Source organism: Phallusia mammillata, chromosome 4, assembly GCF_965637545.1.
Source record: "Phallusia mammillata chromosome 4, kaPhaMamm4.hap1.1, whole genome shotgun sequence".
NCBI lineage: Eukaryota > Metazoa > Chordata > Ascidiacea > Phlebobranchia > Ascidiidae > Phallusia > Phallusia mammillata.
The window spans coordinates 24041028-24063134 of record NC_137255.1 but is presented as its reverse complement, the minus strand read 5'-3'; the positions used below and the strand labels follow the sequence as shown (position 1 = coordinate 24063134).

General features: G+C 34.3%; 3 protein-coding genes across 3 annotated transcripts; all 3 read left to right on the top strand.

The window, feature by feature from the left end:
* The first annotated feature begins 377 nt into the window (after positions 1-377).
* Positions 378-1856, top strand: LOC145224960 (uncharacterized). The gene is made up of 2 exons (XM_080091596.1): positions 378-921; positions 1197-1856. The coding sequence occupies exons 1-2, from the start codon at positions 785-787 to the stop codon at positions 1405-1407; spliced, it is 348 nt and encodes a 115-aa protein (XP_079947722.1). The 5' UTR covers positions 378-784; the 3' UTR covers positions 1408-1856.
* A 5747-nt stretch (positions 1857-7603) lies between these two features.
* On the top strand, positions 7604-8440 carry LOC145225479 (uncharacterized). The gene is made up of 2 exons (XM_080092188.1): positions 7604-7743; positions 7965-8440. The coding sequence occupies exons 1-2, from the start codon at positions 7634-7636 to the stop codon at positions 8164-8166; spliced, it is 312 nt and encodes a 103-aa protein (XP_079948314.1). The 5' UTR covers positions 7604-7633; the 3' UTR covers positions 8167-8440.
* Positions 8441-14865: 6425 nt separating this feature from the next.
* On the top strand, positions 14866-15506 carry LOC145222104 (uncharacterized). Its single transcript, XM_080088128.1, has 2 exons — positions 14866-15017; positions 15241-15506. Exons 1-2 carry the CDS (start codon positions 14908-14910, stop codon positions 15440-15442), a joined length of 312 nt encoding a protein of 103 aa, XP_079944254.1. The 5' UTR covers positions 14866-14907; the 3' UTR covers positions 15443-15506.
* The last annotated feature ends 6601 nt before the right edge of the window (positions 15507-22107 follow it).

Here is a 22107-nt window from a genome sequence, read left to right as displayed (position 1 = left end):
GTAAGAGCTCCTCAAACTAGTAAGCAGTAAAAAATACTAATAATACAAAACGTTTTCAAATTTACGTGTCATGTGTCTGCGACTTGTCCTTGGTATTGAAATGACATTGCCCTGCTCTATTCAGATTGTGCCTTTTTCCTTAAATTTATCAATTGTAATCACTAACGAACGTTTCAACTTTAATAGATGACCAGACGTTGATAATTGCAATCTCATGTTCCGTGGGAGGAATCCTTCTCATTGTTCTTGTGATCGTAATCGTTGTGCTTTGCCGGAAGAGAAGAAGGTAAAAAAGCAAACTTTGCTAAAAGGAATGGTAACCAACAACGAAAACAGTTGGGTGATTACGTTGTAGTTAAACTAGGCCAGATGTTCTGAAGAACTTTACTTAAACCAGAAACGTACCTGCTGCTATCGGGTGCTCCAAACATTTGCACGTTTAAGGAATAAGAACTGCTGACCGTACGCACAGCAAGATTAGGATAACTGATATAATCAACTTTAACGCATGTGCACATTTAGAGCCCAATTGGACTTCTCTATCGCCCGCTACAAAACGTGATTTTTGGCCGAAAGGGAGTTTTTTGTCACATTTTGTAACTTTTCATGTCCCTAACTCAGTAACCAATGATGGAATTTTTGCGCGCCTTTGCAGTCGATGTTGTGATCGTTGGCTTAAGAGCGTATAGACAAAAGTTAGAAACTCTCATTTAGGATTTGTGAAATTGCATTGCAACCAACACAATTTTTAATACAACTTGTACAAACAATTTGGGTGAGATGTATGGCTTTAAAAATTTCCTTTTCACACATGTATTGCATTTGCAGGGCGAATAGAGCACCCAATAGCACAGACCCGGTACCAGTCTTCAACTTAGCACCTCAAGTTCACGCCATCCCACAATTTGCCGAGGAACCAATGTAAGGGGTGACGAGATGCGAAATCATTAACTATAATGAAAGGGATTTGAGAACTATATAACTTAGTTACTGATTTTACAAGGTTACCACAGGTTAAAAATCACTATTTTGAGGCTTATATAAAATAACCAAAATTGATATTCTGTCTAACCACCTTTTCACATTTCATGGCAAACGTCACCAAAAGGAAACTATGTAACACAAAGAAGTGTCATTAATGTAATTTTAGGTTTAGGGTTTATTCACGGTTGCAATCATTTTTTTTTAATTTGCAGTGCCAACATGGAACGTTACAGGAGAAACCCATGGCCTGTAAATAACGCAAGAGCTGAAGCTCCAGCCGAAACTGAAGAACCAATTTACGAAGTTCCGGTGTTTGAGAAAAAACGCTACCACAATGGACCTGACACTGAACAAACTTGTCCATTTGACAGACCTGCTTTTCCCCTTCCAAAAGTTCCATCCAGCGTCGGCGGTCCATGTTAAATGCAATCTATTTATCCGCGGGGCCTAATTGGAGATAAAATACTGCTGATAAAGAAACTTTGTAGCCTCCTTGTGAACTCTAAATTTGTCAAAAAAATATAAGTCATATGACAATGAGCAGCAACATTTTTCAATTAAAGCTAGAATGGAGTCTTCTATTAGTTATACCTAGCTTGTTTTTAATGGAAATATTCGTCAGTCTATATGGCTTTATGGGCCCTTACACTTTAATGGGTCCTAATGTAACGCAGTGATTATTATAGATGTATTTCCTCTTTGATCCATAAACTGTGTACCATTACAGAATTGCGCTTTCCAACGTTTAGCCTTAAGCAATTGTTTGTTCTTTGCATGGGTGAAGGCTTTGTACCGCTACGCTTGCGTACGACAAATTTCTATTGAAAACTATTGATAGGCTATATGTAAGTTTATTTTTATATTTAAACAAAAAGGGGTTAAAGCTTTACTTGTGTATGCTAAATGTTTCATTTTTGTTTTGTTATATTCGTTTTTTATGCAGTGTAAAAAAGAAACAAATTATGGTTTAACAATGAGTCTTTTTATTTCCATTAACAAAAGAGGTTGTGCGGGAATTATAAACCACAGTCACTTTATACAAACGCTAAAAGTTAGTGATATTCTTGTGCAACTTACAAGACCTTGCAATTTTTACACATATTTTAAAATTTGCAATAAATAATAAACTTGTAGACAAAATTGACCGTTTTCCTGGCAGTTTTACTGTGATATTAAAAATATTTATGAGGTTGGTAGGTTGTACCAAAAGTAAGTCGAGACTTCCTTTGAAAACAGACAAAGGTCATACACTGTGTCTAATGAAAAATTAACCTGTCAAGTTTCGAAACTACATGAATTGACTTGAGTCATCATAAAGTACAATAAATAGTTTCGGCAAACTGTTAGCGCACAATCCAGCTTTATTGGGTGATGAAAACTGGCAAATATTGTTGCATGGATGATATAGTTAGAAGTTGTCGCTTTCAGTATAGCCGGAAAGAGCAATTTTCACACAGTTAATATGGAAAGTTTAACGTTATGAAACGTATAAGCATTTTTTGTAAGCGTCAAGCATAGAAAAACAAAACATATTGTTCATAGCCTTATAGTTCGCTTGGTGAAAGAACACATAGCTACAAAATTGCACTTAACCATCGCCTAGAAACAGCTGCGCAAAGTTGAAATCTTATGGTGTGCAAAAATAGTTAAGGACAGAATTGGGGATAATTCCTAAACACGCTGCAGCTACACCGTTTTAAAGGTTTTGATTTAATTAAAGGATAGATTAAACCTTAAAGGAAACTAACTATATATTAGTTATAGTTTTGAAGCGCGTTTTTGGGCTCCTGCTTAGTGTTTCATAACCTTTTTTGGACCTAATTTTCTTCAGAAAGTGGTTTTTGCATATTGCCTACTGAACACAAAATGAAGTTGGCTATCTGTGTTGCTATAATTTTGCATATTTCCTCATCTGTGGCTGTTTATTACTCTGGGGTAGGATCTGGAAATTACGAGTTTGATGATGAACCCGGAGACAACAACTATTACGACTATTATGGTAAAAAGAAATATATTTTTTTAGTTTGACATTCATATTGCTTGACGTAATAGCAACAATAACAATGAAACTATCGCAGATAAAGATCGATGATGTAAATGGATTTTATAGCAACGGTTTTTGGGGAAAAAACAACAACATTAAGCAAGGTTTTACAAACATTATCTGATGTTTGTTTCTTGTATGCTTTTCTAATGTAGATTTTGTTAGTTTTAAATAACCGTTTAAAAAAATATTTTCAAAAGTTGTAAAATCTGGGACATTATTTAGAGTACAAAGGCTTGTGAACAAATTTGGACTCGTAATTGTCAAGAAATTCAGACACAAACATCGACCTGAACTGTATTGTTTTCAAAAATGAATAATAATCACTATTTTAAGCATTTAGTTTTTGTGTGCCTATAAAGATCGACATTGTTTGTTATTTCAGAAACCACAGAAGGCACAAACTAAATAATGGAAACAGGATTCGTTTCAACTGCTAACAATCCTCTCCTGGCTAAAGAAAGTAGGTTGCAGGAATTATTCGTGCACTGAGCGCATACCTTAGTTTTAAACACAAAACTGTTTACAAATGACCATTTAAAAGTTTGCGAGGAAAACGATGACCAAAAACAATGACATAATCAATTTAAACTTTTTAATTAGTTAGTGATAATAAAACAGGGGTTTGCAGAAGCATTCAAAATTAAAAAAAAGCTTTTTAAGTTTATGTAGGTCATTGTTTTACTGATAACACCCCGAGATGTAAGAGTCAAGAAGTTAGAGACCCAAACTGAATTTATACTGGTTATAGTTTTAAATGTAAATAATCACTATTTTACACCCATTGATTTTGTGCTGCTACATAAGATTGACGCTTGACTTTGTTTTACGCAAGGCACGAAAACAATGAAAACAGGAACCATTTCAACTCATAACAATCCAACTCCAACCAAAGCAAGTAAGTAACAGTAATCATTTAAACAATTTAAGTACAAAGCAATAACAATAACAAAGAATTAAGTTACACTCATGTAGGCTAACCTGCTGTAGCAAATATACGGTCTCATAAATGCAGATAATGACAAGACTTTAACCATGTGGGCTTTGTAGCCGGGCTATGGTGTTCCAGTTTGTTGATCTTATGGTGCATTGTTTACAGCAAGCTTCGAGTGCTATTTATTAGTTAACTTCATTCTTTAATTGGAATCTTTGAATAGAGGCAAACTTTCGATTGAAACAATAGCATGATTGACGTTGGTAGCACGGGAATTTTTTATGGTGGCAAATTTTCTATTGAAACAATAGCATGACTGAATTTGGTAGCACGCCTAAACTATAGTATAGTCTACTTTAAAATCCTGCATGTCTCTAAAAAATAATACCAATAACATTGCATATAGTCCCTGTGGCATAAGACGGTCTCCACATAGGGCACATCTACTTAATGATTAACAATTCCAGCTAACATTACAACACTTGGTTTTAGCAAATGAATACCGATTGGTAGCAGTTGCAGTTCCAAGCGCCGTGGCAGGATTTTTCTTTCTGGTTCTTGTTTTCCTGATTGTTGTGTTTTACTGGGACAGGAAAAGGTAAAATAGAAAACTTCAACCAAAATCTACAACGAACTATTTTGTTATTTTTTATTTTGGTGGGGAATTGCTTGCAAAATGCATTGATTTATTTTAAATATACTCTATATTGGATATAAAGCCCTGGTGTAGAATTTAGATTAAATATACAATTACACCGTTGCTCTTTAACCAACGTTTCCATATCGACCTTTCAGAACCTGTCACCAATTCGCACTTATGAGATGCAGCTCATACAATGTTTTGTAAAGAATATTCAATTTTTATTTAAAAAATATCTCAAGCAGGTTTTTTGCATTTGCAGGTCCAACAAACAACTAAACAAAGTCGCAGATATAAATCAGACCAAGCCGAATGCAGTTGAAGAGTCGGTGTATGAAATTCCAATGAAAACTAGCAACGAAACAAAACCTAATCCTAATGAAATTTGCCCATCGGTGTATGAAATTCCAATGAAAACTAGCAACGAAACAAGACATAATCCTGATGAAATTTGCCAATATGACCGCCCACCAGCCCCTATACCGATATAGAGTTTTCAATCGTTATTACATAGAATTAGTGTTTTTTTATGTATTTGTTTCGAGTTACGGGGAATAATGCAGCTCATGCCATAAGTTTCTTTGCGTTATAAGAGCGTCGTAAGTTTTAGGTCAGGAAACACGAGTGACAGAAATTTTGTTGAGAACCTACAACCTCGTAAACGAGTCGTAAACACAAACGGTTGTGTTTGCGACTCGGCCAACTTGGGCTTTTAAACTATTCTAGTGTTTGCCTTTCGTTTTTGATTCGTTGTTATTAAACAATACAGTTAATGAATGTATTTTTGTATTTAATGCACTTCTGTGAATAAACAATTACTGTGACGAACAATGGGTGTGTAGGAATTTTTTTTTATTTTTTATTTTTAACACAAAAAATAAACAGAAAGGTTTAGTCAATTATGATAGATTTTTTTTGTTAACAAACTAGACAACCAAATTTATAGTGTGACAATTGCTTTGAAAACAAGCAAAAGTCATACACACAGTGACTGATCTTTGTTTAACCCACGATTTAAAACCATTTAAATGGACTCTTATGTACAATACAAGAAGCGTTTAGAAAAAGTATTTTAAATGTACACATGCGGGCAGTTGAGTCATGGATAGTAGCAATTATTGTTGGAACAATGAAAAGCAAAGATGCTACTGAGATGCTATTTTCGGCAGAAATTTCCTCAAAGTGACAATGAAAAGATCTACATCATGTAAACTGTATTGTAAGCGACCAGGATAGTGAAACCAAGCATATTCTTTGTAGCCTGTGATAGATTCTTAACTGTGTTACAAAATCGTTTCACGGATTTATTTGAGTGCGCAGACGCAAGGTTGACAATCTTGTTGACGAAAATGTTCAGTGTATAGTTTTCTGTGTTCATTTATAAGTTTGTTGTACATTGCGTAAATGTCAAGTTTTATCTTTGAAGTATTGGATGCAAAATAAAGTTGACATTTTTTGTGGTTTTGATTTTACATACCTGTAGATATATGGGAAATACTTCATCGGAAAATGAGAATGACGATTTGGCCACGACAAACCCGTTCATCTACGGTAAAATGACATGTTATTTACTTTGACTTTACATTATAGAAATATATATGATTAAACATCACAACCAAATGGTGCCAATTAGTTGTTTTGCAGTGATTTTTGGCAAAGATATTTTCATTGGGGTTTGGCAAAAATTTAGTCGAAATTTGCTTCTTGTATGTCGTTTCTTCAAATAGATTTTATTACATTTAAACACGATCTTTTCCAAAACTGAACAGTTTGTAAGCAAAACAAATATACATAAAAAGCGGGACGTTTATTATGATTATGACATGAGAGTTTGCAGTCTGCTGCATAGAAACTAACAATTCAGTTTTCTTGTTATTTCAGACACAACCCAAATAGCAGACATAGAATCTGTTTCAATTTACAACAATGAACCTCCAGCTCAAGGAAGTAGGTATAACGAAAATGTTAAGAAAATGCTGATTAAGCTGCACACAGTATACACTGTTTCAACCTGCTTCTGTGTAGGGCAGTGGTTCCCAACCTTTTTTGTTACATTCCTCCCTTTGCCCATTTCGAACTATTCATTCCTCCCCATAAGAGGAAAAACAAATATAACATAAATATTATAGCAATTTGAAATAGACCTTATAATTAGGGATGTCCATTTCAGAATTTTGTAACGGGTTCCAAATGTGAACCGGGTCCAAATTATAATGGACATAATAATGTAAAAACAAAAATATTCTGTAACATTTCCAATGTTAATTTTTTACAGTTTTTATGAAATTCCTCCCCTGAACTCATAAAATTCCTCCCTGGGGAGGAATTCCTCCCCGGTTGGGAACCACTGGTGTAGGGTTTCTTTAGGGCAGTTAAAAAAACACTTTTAACATCCAGGCCAATCCAATGAAACCTAACAGAAACGTTTTTTGAGACTAATTTAGCAAAATAATGGAAAAACCGGACAAATCATTGTAAAACGTGGTTCTTCCAAAATAACGTATATTTATCTTATGTTCCAGAGACCACTACAAGAGCCCCTCAAATTAGTAAAAAAGTAAAAAAGTACTAAAAATACAGAAAGATTTTCAATTTACGTGTTATGTTTCTGCGGCGTGTCCTTGGTAATGAAATGACATTGCCCTGCTCTATACAGATCGTGCCTTTTTTTCTTAAATTTATCAATTAACACTATAACGAACGTTTCAACTTTACTAGATGACCAGACGTTGATAATTGCAATCTCATGTTCCGTGGGAGGATTCCTTCTCATTGTTAATGTGATCGTAATCGTTGTGCTGTTGTTAGCAGGTAGAAAGGTGCCAAATTTGTACGTTTAAGAAATAAGAACTGCTGACAGAAAACACAGGAAGATTAGGATAACTGATATTCGACTTTAATGGCGTATATAGACAAAGGTTAAACAGAGCTCATTTAGAGTTTAATTGGCAATGCAACCCATACAATTTTTAATGCAACATATACAAACAAATTGAGTGAATTTATTGTCTTTACAAATTTCATTTCACACATGTTTTGCATTTGTAGGACGAATGATGCACCAAATAGGACAGACCCGGTACCATTCTTCAACTTAACACCTCAAGTCCACGCCATCCCACAATATGCCGAGGAACCAATGTAAGGGGTGCTAGGAGGCTAAAATGATTAGCGTTAATGGATGAGCATACTTAAACATGCTGTAAATATGATATGAATACCTGTGGCTGATTTGAAAAGGGTTGCCAAAGGTTAAAAATCACTGATTTGTAGATTATATTGAATAACCAAAAGCGATATTATGTTTAACCACCTTTTTCCATTTTATAGCATATGTGTAATACAAACATATGTACCAACAGGGAACGTTATAGGAGAAATCCATGGCCAATAAACAACGCAAGAGCTGCAGCTCCAGCCGTAACTGAAGAACCAGTGTACGAAGTTCCGGTGTTTGAGAAAAAACGCTACCACAATGGACCTGATACTGAACAAACTTATCCTTTTGACCGACCTGCTTTTCCTCTTCCAAAAGTTGCATCAAGTGTCGGTGGTGCATGTTAATTGCAGTCTATTGATCCAAGGCGCCTAACTGAAGAGAAAAAAGTGCTGATAAAAGAAACTTTGTAGCCTCCTTGTGAACTCCAAATTTGTCAAAAAAATGAAATCATATGACAATGAGCAGCAATATTTTTCAATTAAAGCCACAATGGAGTCTTCTTGTAGTTGCCTATTGTTTTTCAAATGGGAATACTCGTCAGTCTTTGGCTTCGTATGGGCCCTTACACTTCAATGAGTCCTAGTGCGACGCAATGATTATATAGATGTACATCATACTTTTTGCATGTTAAATGTTTTATTTTTGTTTTTGTTATATTCTTTTTTTGTAGTGTGAAAAGAAAAAAAACAATATTATGGTTCAACAATGAGTCGTTTTATTTCCATTAACAAAAGAGACTGTGCGGGAATTAGAAACCACAGCCACTTTTTACAAGCGCTAAAAGTCAGTGATATTCTTCTGCAACCTACAAGACCTTGAAATTTTTACATACGCTTAATTTAAATTTGCAATAAATAACATAATAGACAAAATTGACCGTTTTCCTGGCAGTTTTACTGTGATATTAAAAATATTTATGAGGTTGGTAGGATGTACAAAAACTAAGTCGAGACTTCCTTTGAAAACAGACAAAGGTCATACACAGTGAATAAAAAATTAACCTGTCAAGTTTCGAAACTACATAAATTGACTTGAGTCATCATAAAGTACAATAAATAGTTTCCGTAAACTGTGAGCGCACAATCCATGCAGACTTAAAGGGTGATGAAAACTGGCAAATATTGTTGCAACAATGAATGATAACAGTTAGAAGTTGTGACTTTCAGTAAAGCCGGAAAAGCAATTTTCACGCAGTTAATATGGAAAGTTTCACGTTATGAAAACGTAAAAGCATTTTTTGTCAGCGTTAAGGATAGAAAAAACGCATATTCTTCATAGCCTCATAGTAATCATAGTTAATTTCAAGTTTGCTGTGTCGTTTTTCTTGTTCGGAGGTTAATAGATAAAAAGCATTTTATATTTATACCAAGATGTACAAGATAAGCCACGGGGTGATCTGAGTTCGGTATATTTCGCTTAGTGAAAGAAGGCATTGCTATAAAATTGCATTGAACGATCACCAAGCAAGAAATAGCTGCGCAAAGTTCAAATCTTATAAAGCGCAAAAAAGTTACGGACACAATTGGTGATAATTATACTAAACGCGTTACAGCTACATCGTTTTAAAGTTTTAATTTTATTTGAAGTATGATATATAGGATAAACTTTAAAACGGCTTTAAAACTAGATTATAGTTATGCGTTTTTTTTTTTTTTGGTTCCTGTACAGTGTTTCATAATTTTGGGGTGCTTGGAATTATCCTTATTAGGCAGCCTAACGAAAACATTTTACAGATATTTGTTCAGTCCGCACGCATTGTCGAAACAGGATTGATAATATTGTTTATAACAACGTTTTATTGTTCATTACGTTTCTTTAGAAAGTAGTTGTTGCATATTGCGTACTGAACTCAAAATGAAGTTGGCCAGTTGCGTTTATTTAATTTTGCATATTTCCACATCTGTGGCCGTTTATTACACTGGGTTAGGGTCTGGAAATGACGAGTTTAGTGATGAATCCGGAGACAACGATTACTTTTACGGTAAAAAGAAATCTTTGTTAGTTTTAAATGTTAGTTTTTCTAGATTTTGTTAGTTTTAAAAGTTAGTTTTTCTAGATTTTGTTAGTTTTAAATGTTAGTTTTTCTAGATTTTGTTAGTTTTAAATACAAAACCGTTTAAAAAATACTTTCAAAAGTTTGTGAAATCTGGGACATTGTTTACTAATAGGTAAAGCCAATATTTTTTGACTTGTCAAAAAAAGTCAAAATTTTTGGAATAGGTCAAAAATTGTCAAAATTGTTCACAAAGTCAAAATTGTTTACAAAGTCAAAATTTTTTACAAAGTTAAAATTGTTTACAAACTGCATTGTCGTGGTGTTGTAGAGGTTGCACTGTCAGTGAACTGTTCATTTTACACCTTGTAGCCTACTTTATACTGTTGTAATTGGCCCATTGCCTACTTATTGTGAATAATAAACCATAAAGTGAGTGAAATAATTAGGTTGATATGGCGTGATGCTCAATACACCTCAAAACGTGCAAAATTTTGGTAGGTCCCAAGTCATTTTACGGCAGCTGCAGGTTAGGTGCCGCTCTTGCTTCGGTCTTGCTTTAGGTATTTCATGTATTTTTTGGCAGTGATTTTTAATTAGCTCATTTCCCTTTTCAGAACAGGTTAGGTCTGTTCAGATTTTGCCCTTCTGTTAGACATTTGCTCTACAGAGTAGCCTACAGCCATATTTTAACTTTTGGTTTTTTAAAGTCAAAATTTTCAATTTGTAGGTCAAAATTTTTCGTTTTTTAGGTCAAAAAATAATTGCCCTACTAATAAGGTTTGTGAACAAATTTATGTTGCAATTGTCAAGAAATTCTGACCCAAACCTCGACCTGAACTCGATTTTTTATGAATAATCACTATTTTAAGCACTCAGTTTTTGTGTGACTATAAAGATCGACTTGTTTGTTATTTCAGGAACCACAGAAGCCACAAACCAAATAATGGAAACAGGATTCGTTTTAACTGTTATCAATCCTCTCCCGGCTAAAGAAAGTAGGTTGCAGGAATTATTCGTGCACTAAGCACATACCTTAGTTTTAAACACAAAACTGTTTATAAATGACCATTTAAAAGTTTGCGAGAAAAATCGATGACCAAAAACAATGACAAAATCAATTTAAACTTTTTAATTAGGTAGTGATAATAACACAGGGGTTTGCAGAAGCATTCAAAATTAAATTTTATGTAGGTCATTGTTTTACTGATAACACCCTGAGATGTAAGAGTCAAAAAGTTGGAGTCCCAAACTGAATTTATACTGGTTATTTTTAAATGTAAATAATCACTATTTTACACGCATTGATTTTGTGCTGCTACATAAGATTGACGTTGACTTTGTTTTACGCAAGGCACGAAAACAATGAAAACCAGAACCATTTCAACTCATAACAATCCAACTCCCACCAAAGCAAGTAAGTAACAGTAATCATTCAAACAATTTGAGTACAAAGCAATAACAATAATAAAGAATTAAGCCACACTCATGTAAGGGCAGCTATAGTAGCAAGACTTTGACCATGTGGGCTTTGTAGCCTGGCTACAGTAATCCAGCTGTTGACCTTATGGTGCATTGTTTACAGCTAACTTCAAGTGCTATTTATTAGTCAACGTCATTCTTTGAATGGAATCTTTGCATGCAGGCAAATATTCGATTGAAACAATAGCATGATTGACGTTGGTATAGCACGCCTAAACTATACTATAGTCTACTTTAAAATCCTGAATGTCAATAAAACATAATACCAACGGCACTTGGATATTCATCCCCAGTGGTTTAAGACGTTCTCCACATAGGGCACATCTAATGATTAACTATTACTAGCTAACATTACCACACTTGATTTTAGCAGATGAACACTCGCTGGTAGCAGTTGCAGTTCCAAGCGCCGTGGGAGGATTTATCTTTCTGGTTCTTGTTGTCCTTATTGCTGTGTTTTACTGGAACAGGAAAAGGTGAAATAGAAAACTTCAACCAAAGTCTTTTACGAAATATTTTGTAGTTGTTGTTTGTTTTTCTTTCGCCAGCAATGGTCATTGAATCATTTTAAATCTATTTTATATTGAATATAAAGCACTGGCCCAGAGTTTTACAGTAAATAAACAATTGCACCGTTTCTGTTTAACCAATGTTTCGATAGAACCTGTCACCAATTTGTAGCTATGAGATTCAGGTCATACAATGTTTTGTAAAGAATATTCAAGCAGATTTTTTTTTGTATTTGCAGGTCGAACAAACAACCAAACAAGGCCCCAGATATAAATCAGAACAAGCCGAATGCAGTTGAAGAGTCGGTGTATGAAATTCCAATGAGAACTCACTACGAAACAAGACCTAATCCTAATGAAATTTGCCCTTATGACTGTCCATCAGCCTCTATACCGATATCGAATTTTTGAATTCTACTATAAGACCATAAGATTTCTGAACATTATGTTTGTTTGTTTATTTTAGTCTTCGTTGGGCGCGCAACGCTTAAACCGTTATGCTCACAATGGGTCCGCCGTTAAGCTTTTCCATTGGATCGTTTTTATATAGCATTAGTGTGTTTTTATGTATTTTTCGAGTTAGGGGAAATATTGCAGCTCATGCCTTAAGTTTACTTGCTTTATAGGAGCGTCGTAAGTTTTTACCAAGGAAAAATGAGTGACAGAGATTTTGTTGAAAACCTACAACCTCGTAAGCGAGTCGTCAACACAAAACGGTTGTGTTTGCGACTCGGCCAACTTGGGCTTTCAAACTATCCTAGTGTTTGCCTTTCGTTTTTGTTCCGCTGTTGTTAAAAATACAGATAATGAATGTATTTTTGTATTTAATGCACTTCTGTGAATAAACAATTACTGTGACGAACAATGGAGTGTGTAGGAAATTTATGTGTTTTTTTAGTTCTTAACACAAAATAATGACAATATATTTTTTAGCAGAATCGTTGGTGTAATAGTCTTTTGGGGTTGTTCTGCTGCTTAAGAATTTTTTTTACGTTGACCAAAAGAGCTATGCTGCATGGGATTAGGTTTAACAGCAATTAAACGTCTACCCCATATGAGACAGTTGATATAAAGGAAGCAAGAGCAAAAAAACACAGAAATATGAACATCGGACCAATTTGAACATGTCAATATTGGAGTAATAAATTAAGTGAAAAAAACTCAAAGAATCAAATGCGAATAATTGAAAAAAAATAATATCTACTACGTGCAGTATACTACTTACAACAACCTAGATAACCAAATTTATAGTGTGACAGTTGCTTTGAAAACGAGCAAAAGTCATACACTCGGTGACTGATCTTTGTTTAACCCACGATTTGAAACCATTTAAATTGTCTCTTATGTACAATACAAGAAACAGTTTTGAAAAATTGTTAAATTATGAACATGCCGAGCAGTTGAGTCATGGAAAGTAGCAATTATTTTTGGAACAATGCAAGACAAAGGTGCCACTCAGATGCTATTTTCGGTAAAGAAATCTCCTTAACGTGACAATAGAAAAATCAACATCATGTAAACGTAACTTCCATGTATTGTAAGCGACCAGGATAGTGAAACCAAGCATATTCTTTGTAGCCTGTGATAGATTCTTAACTGTGTTACAAAATCGTTTCACGGATTTATTTGAGTGCGCAGACGCAAGGTTGACAATATTGTTGACAAAAATGTTCAGTGTAGTTTTCTGTGTTCATTTATAAGTTTGCTGTACATTGCGTAAATGTCAAGTTTTATCTTTGAAGTGCTGGATACAAAATAAAGTTGACATTTTTTGTGGTTTTGATTTTACACACCTGCAGACATATGGGAAATACTTCATCGGAAAATGAGAATGACGATTTGGCCACGACAAACCCGTTCATCTACGGTAAAATGACATGTTATTTACTTTGACTTAACATAATAGCAACAATAATGATTAAACATCACAACCAAATGTTGCCAGTGAATTGTTTGCAGTGATTTTTGACAAATTATTTTCATTGGCGTTCGACAAAAATTTAGTCGAAATTTGCTTTTTGTATGTCGTTTTTTCAAGTAGATTTAACTACATTTAAACACGGTCTTTTCCAAAACTAAACAGTTTGTAAGCAAAAAATTAGACATAAAAAGCGGAACGTCTTTTATTATTATGACATGAGAGTTTGTAGTGCTGCTGCATAGAAATTAACAATCGAGTTTTCTCGTTATTTCAGACACAACCCAAATAACAGACATAGAATCTGTTTACAACAATCAACCTCCAGCTCAAGGAAGTAAGTACAACGGAAATGTTAAAAAAATGCTGATTAAGCTGCACACAGTATACACTGTTCCAACCTGCTGCTGTTTATAGGTTTTTTTAGTGCAGCTAAAAACACTTTTTGCATCCAGGCCAATTCAATGAAATCTAACACAAACGTTTTTTGACACTAATTTAACAAAATAATTGGAAAACCGCAAAAATCATTGTAAAACGTGGTTCTTCCAAAATATTTATCTTATGTTCCAGAGACCACTGCAAGAGCCCCTCAAACTAGTAAGCAGTAAAAAAGTATTAAAAAAAGAAACGTTTTAAATTTACGTGTTGTGTTTCTGCGGCTTGTCTTTGGTATTGAAATGACATTGTACTGCTCTGTACAGATCGTGCCTTTTTGCTTAAAATTATCATTTAAGACTGACGAACATTTCAACTTTACTAGATAACCAGACGTTGATAATTGCAATCTCATGTTCCTTCGGATTCCTTCTCATTGTTCTTGTGATCGTAATTGTTGTGCTTTGCCAAAAGAAAAGAAGGTAAAAAAGCAAACTTTGTTAAAAGGAAAAGTTTCCAAAACGAAAACAGTTTCTTTTTTTGGTCAAACCTAACGTGGCTCATTTATGTTGTTAACAAGTATTAGAAAGGTGTTAAATTGGTACGTTTAGAGAATAATAACTGCTGGCCGAAACCACAGCAAGACTAGGATAACTGACATTCGACTTGAAAGGCGTATAGACAAAGATTAAACAGAGCTCATTTAGAGTTTATGGAATGGCAATGCAACCCATGCAATTTTTAATGGAACTCATACAAACAATTAGGGGGAATTTTGTAGTGTTCACAAATTTTCTATTCACACATGTTTTGCAGTTGCAGGGCAAATGGAGCACCCAATAGGATAGAACCGGTACCAGTCTTCAACTTAACACCTCAAGTCCACGCCATCCCACAATATGTCGAGGAACCAATGTAAGGGGTGCTAGGATGCTAAAATGATTAGCGTTAATGGATCAGCATACTTAAACATGCTGAAAAATAGGATATGAGAACCTGTGACTGATTTGAAAAGATTGCCAAAAGTTAAAAATCACTGATTTGTAGATTATATCTATAACAACCAAAACCGATATTTTGTTTAACCACCTATTTCCATTTTATAGCATATGTGTAATACAAACATATGTATCAACAGGGAACGTTATAGGAGAAATCCATGGCCAACAAACAACGCAAGAGCTGCAGCTCCAGCCGAAAATGAAGAACCAATTTACGAAGTTCCGGTGTTTGAGAAAAAACGCTACCACAATGGACCTGATACTGAACAAACTTATCCTTTTGACCGACCTGCTTTTCCTCTTCCAAAAGTTGCATCCAGTGTCGGTGGTGCATGTTAATTGCAGTCTATTGATCCAAGGCGCCTAACTGAAGAGAAAAAAGTGCTGATAAAAGAAACTAGCCTTCTTGTGAACTCTAAATTTGTCAAAAAATTGAAATCATATGACAATGAGCAGCAATATTTTTCAATTAAAGCCACAATGGAGTCTTCTTTTAGTTGCCTATTGTTATTCAAATGGGAATACTCGTCAGTCTTTGGCTTCGTATGGGCCCTTACACTTCAATGAGTCCTAGTGCGACGCAATGATTATATAGATGTTAATCATACTTTTTGTATGTTAAATGTTTTATTTTTGTTTTTGTTATATTCGTTTTTTGTAGTGTAAAAAGAAAAGAAAAACAATATTATGGTTCAACAATGAGTCGTTTTATTTCCATTAACAAAAGAGGCTGTGTGGGAATTATAAACCACAGTCACTTTTTACAAGCGCTAAAAGTCAGTGATATTCTTATGCAACCTTGAAATTGAGACCTTGAAATTTTTACACATACGCCTAATTTAAATTTGCAATAAATAACATAATAGACAAAATTGACTGTTTCACTGGCAGTTTTACTGTGATATTAAAAATATTTATGAGGTTGGTAGGATGTACAAAAAGTAAGTCGAGACTTCCAGACAAAGGTCATACACTGTGTCTAATGAAAAATTAACCTGTCAAGTTTACCGAAACTACATGAATTGACTTGAGTCATCATAAAGTACAATAAATAATTTCGCTGAACTGTGAGCGCACAATCCATGCAGACTTAAAGGGTGATGAAAACTGGCAAATATTGTTGCATCAATGAATGATAACAGTTAGAAGTTGTGACTTTCAGTAAAGCCGGAAAAGCAATTTTCACGCAGTTAATATGGAAAGTTTTACGTTATGAAACGTATGAACATTTTTTGTAAACGTCACAGAAAAACAAAGCATATTCTGGACAGACAAACAAAGTTCAGGACAGAACAACAAAGCAAATGCTGCATAACCTTATAGTTATCATAGTAAAAGCCAAGTTTTTCTCTTTTTTTTTATTCAGAGGTTAATAGATACACAGATTGTTTGGGTATAGGTAGAAGAATACGTGTAGAAAGAGTTACATGATAAACCAAACCGGGTGATTTAAGTTCGGCATACAGTATTTTGCTTGATGAAAGAACACATAGCGACACAATTGCATTTGAATGATAAGCATGCTGGAAATAGCTGCGCAAAGAAACCTTGTCGAGTGCAGAAAAAATTACTGACATAAGTTTAACTGGTGATAATTACTAAACACGTTGCAGCTACATCGTTTTATAGGTTTTGATTTGATTTAAAATATAGAATAAACTTTAAAACGGAAACTATAGATTAGTTATGGTTTCAAAGCGCGTTTTTTGTGCTCCGGCACAGTGTTTTATAACTTTTTTAGTCTTGGAATTATCCTTAGAAGACAGCCTAACGAAAACATTTTACAGTTTTTTTCAGTCCGCACGCATGGTCGTAACAGGTCGACAACAATTGTTTACAACAACGTTGAACGTAGTTGCCTATTTTTCTTTAGAAAGTATTTGTTGCATATTGCGTAATGAACACAAAATGAAGTTGGCTATTTGCGTTGTTTTAATTTCACATATCTTCACATCTGTGGCTGTTTATTACTCTGGGCTAGGATACGGAAATTCTTGGTCAGGGTCTGGAAACAACGGGGTTGGTGATGAACCCGGAGACAACAACTACTACGACTATTATGGTAAACAGAAATATTTTATTTAGTTTGACATTCATGTTGCTTGACGTAATAGCAAAACAACAATGAAACTACCACAATTAAATAATGATGTGCATGGATTTTATAGCAATGTTTTTTTACAGCAAAAAATGTAAACAAGGTTTTGCAAAAAAAATGTAGATTTTGTTAGTTTTAAATACAAAACCGTTTCAAAAAAGACTTTCAAAAGTTTGTAAAATTTGGGACATTGTTCACTAATAGGGCTTGTGAACAAATTTAGGTTGTAATTGTCAAGAAATTCTGACCAAAACCTCGACCTGAACTTTTTTTCAAGAATAATCACTATTTTAAGCACTTAGTTTTTGTGTGCCTGTAATTTAGTTTGTTATTTTAGAAACCACAGAAGCCACAAACCAAATAATGGAAACAAGATTCGTTTCAACTCATAACAATCCAACTCCCAGCAAAACAAGTAGGTAACAGTAATCGTTTAAACAATTTGAGTACAAAGCAATAACAATCAACCTGCTGTAGCCATATTGTTAGTCTTATGATGCATTGTTTACAGCTAACTTCGAGTGCTATTTATCAGTCAACGTCACTCTTTGAATGGAATCTTTGCATGCAGGCAAATTTTCGATTGAAACAATAGCATGATTGACGTTGGTAGCACGCCTAAAATATACTATAGTCTAATTTAAAATCCTGCATGTTTATAAAAAATAATACCAACGGCACTGTATTAAACCGCAGTAGTTTTAAGACGTTCACACATGGCACATCTAATGATTAACTATTACCAGCTAACATTACCACACTTGATTTTAGCAGATGAACACTCGCTGGTAGCAGTTGCAGTTACAAGCGCCGTGGGAGGATTTATCTTTCTGGTTCTTGTTGTCCTGATCGCTATGTTTTACTGGGTCATGAAAAGGTAAAATAGCAAACATCAACCAAATTCTATATTGCGAAGTATTTTGTCGTTGTTTGTTTTGGTGGGAATTGCCTGCAAAATGCATTGATTTTTTTTAAATAAATATACCTTATATTAAATATAAAGCCCTGGCCTCCAGTTTTACATTAAATAAACAATTGCACTGTTGCTGTTTAACCAACGTCCATATCGACGTTTCAGAACCTATCACCAATTCGTAGCTATGAGATGCAACTCATACAATGCTTTGTGAAGAATATTCAGTTTTCATTTTTTTTAAATCTCAAGCAGACTTTTTTGTATTTGCAGGTCCAACAAACAACCAAACAAAGCCACAGATAGAAATCAGACCAAGCCGAAACCAGTTGAAGAGTCCAGTGTATGAAATTCCAATTAAAACTTACTACGAAACAATTAAGGCCTAATCCTAATAAATCCTAAATCCCCATTTGATCGCCCACCCGCCCGCCCCTATACCAAGATAGAGTTTTTAAATTCTACTAAAACACCATAAGATTTCTGAACAGTTTGTTTGTTTATTTTTATCCTCGTTGGGCGGGTAATGCTTGATTTGTTATGCTCACAATGACTCCGCAGTTAAGATTTTCCGTTGGATCGTATTTTACATTGCGTTTTTTATGTATTGTTTCGAGTTACCGAAAATAATGTGCAAATGCTTAAATTTCTTTGCGTTATTTGAGCGTCGTAAGTTTTTGGCAGGGAAACATAAGTGACAGAGACGGTATTAGAACCCGAAAAAAAAACGTGTCAATAACGAAGATGTGCTTTGTGACTCGGCCACGCTGGTCCGCCAAACCATGCAGAAAATAATTGTTAAGCAGTTTTGATTAGTGTTTTGAATGCAGACTTATACCTAATAAGAACTAAGATTAAGATTTTGTTTGAAAGTAAGTCAAGGATTTTAGGCCAATCTTCTAATTTTCAGCCAAACATTCAAGAACTTCGACATAGACAATTGCTTCAAAAACAAGCAAAACTCATACCCACGTTGACTAATCAACAGTTAATCTTCCACGATTCGCAACCGTTTGAATGGACTCTTATGAACAATACAAGAAACAGTTTCGAAACATTTTTGATTTATGAACAGTTGGGTAATGGAAACTAGCAATTATTTTGGAACAATGAAAAACGAAGATGCCACTCAGATGCTATTTTCGGTAGAATTTTTCTCAAATTGACAAGAAAAGATCTACATCATGTAAACGTAACTTTCACATAAGCTTATTGTAACCAAGCATCGAGAATAGTGAAACCAGGAATATATATTGTAGCCTATAGATTTTTACTAAATTTTTATTTAAAGATGCAAAACTATTTGTATAAATATATATATATTATTTGAGTCCGCAGACGCAAGTTTGGCAATCTTGTTAACGAAAATGTTCTGTGTAGTTTTCTGTTTTCATTCATAACTTTGTTGTACATTGCGTAACTATCACGTTTTATCTTTGAAGTAAGTTATTGGCTAAAAAATAAAGTTGACAGATATTGTGCTTTTGATTTCACACATCTGCACATACAGGATGTCTTCTCTTTAGGAATGGGGATTAAGGAAATGCGTTTTGAACGTGATCAGCAACCCTTTCAACTCCTTTGGTAAAGATATGTCGTATACTTTGACTTACATCATAACAATAATAATGATTAAAACATTGAAACCAAATGGTGCAAGTGGATTTTGTGGCGCTGATTTTCAGCAAAAACATTTTCTTCAACTTATGCACACAATTTGCGTTTTGAAAATTCTAACCAGGAACAAACAAGCTATAGGCTATACACACACACACACATATATATATATGTAAAACATGATGTTTCGACAGCAACTTTTGTCATTCTCAAATAAATGAATGTAAAACCAAGCAGAATATACCAATTGCTGGTTGAATTTTTGAATCGTGAATTGTGTGCCTAATTTGAAGAAAATATTTTTTTTCAAAATCATCAATTTAGCAAACCAATTGAACGTGTAGTAAGTTAATAGTAAATAGGTTGTTTGCTTCATTAGTTGGTGGGCAACGCGTGAATACATTATTCTCTGAATGAGTACGCCGTTGAGCTACCGGTATTTATCGATTGTCTATTACTCTATTGGATCGTTTATTATTTTTTTGTCTAATTAGGGGTTGACAAAAGCATGACAGGGTATAATGCAAGAAATATGAAACATAAAAAGATGGTAAATTGCGTTGGGGGTCCGCAGACTTACAAAATTCATAAAAGGGGTCCGTGACTACAAAAAGGTTAAGAACCACTGTTCTAGACATTGAAGGAAATAAAAATTTTAAAACTGCCAGAAATAGTTACATCTGGAGAAATCAGCGTTTCATGGCAGCCGAAACCTGTGGTTCAGGCATGGCACTGGATGATGATGATGTAATTGACAAAAAAGAATAGGTCTTTTGTTACACGTAAGCTTATTACTAATTAGGCGGAAGGAAAAATGGAACTCCTATACGAATTGCGTTTATGTCACTTAATTAATAAAAAGCCGTCTATTATGTTAATTTGTACAATTTATATTCAATATGGTCGATGTTTGAAAACAAAGGTAGCCTAAAACAAAAACACTTTATGTGTTTAAAGAATTTAAAGTACTGATGAACACACAAAAATGACAAGAGCCATTAATGTTTGAAGTTGGTAGGTTTTACGGAGCTATGTTCACATAGTCTGAATCTCCAACCATGTTCACATATGCTACAGAGGAAACTTGCGTAGCAGTATGACCTGAAAATAATAATATGTTGCATTGTTTTGTGTCCCGTTTTTAGCTTCTAAACGTAAAACGTGGTACTTGTTGATTTTATTGTACCCCAATCGCAAATTGAAGTTTGGTTATACATCAGTATACCGTTCGAAAAAATACCAACGAGCATTGTTTATTATGCAAGAAGTTACGAATCACACCTTTTTACAGCAAACCAAAATAAATCGCTCTTATAAAATTTTATAATAACGATTGGGCTGAGCATTTCGATTTATCATTAGTGTTCAACTAACGTGCCGAATTAAACAAGGTTAAAATATATTCTGCTATTTTACTGACCAACGTTTAGGAGAAACTAGACTTTAAAAACACTTATATTTACAGCATTTATTAAAATCTTTGCATATTTGTGCTTGTTTTAATGAGCAAGGCCGCTGGAATTGGCCTTCATGTTTACATTTGTCAGAATAAAAGTGTTCAAGGTTTTCCAAAGTTTATCAGGTAAAGGTTTACACTGCGGCTAGCCTACATGTGGTGTAGCATATCAAATAGTATCAACTCAAATTAAAATTATCATATTGCTTACCTGAACGAGGAATCTCATAAATACTACTTTCCTGACCATTTTCTTTTGGAGTCTCCCGAATTTGAATTTGGTCGTTTTTCTGTGCTTGCCTGTTGTTGGGAAAAAAACAACGAGACATCAAAATAATAACACATTAAAGTGTAATGATTAAACCATGTTTACAGAGTTAGTTGAGTCCAATGTAATGTGCAATGTTTCTTGACCTCAGAGTAGCACATAACGTTGTTCAAACTCTTTGCTATTAAATGTAATTTGGTAACCATAAGTAACATGTCGAATGACATTGTATAGGACTGCTCTAATTGCATGTTACCAGAAGCCTAAAGTTCAGGACAATTTTAGCACTGGCTGCATATTCAACAGTTTTGAACTATAGGTAAAACTCTTCAATTATATCACAGTAACAGATCCAGTATACGTCAGCCAAAGGAAAGAACTAGCCCATTTTCAAGTACTTTCCAACAAGCTTAGAAACTTCCAGAAGCAAAGCCTGCTGCAACATTTATAACAAACAAACAGTCAAAGCGACAAGTCACGTGACTGACGCCCAGTGTTACGTAATCAGCAGCAAAATGGCCGCATGAATAGAATTGCGGAAGTTGAAGTTAGCATTATTGCAGTTTTGGTGTCCAATTTCAGTTGCTTACTTTTGAACTATATTACTTTACCTTTTTCGGTCTCTCCATAACTTCAAAATTATTCCAAGCAG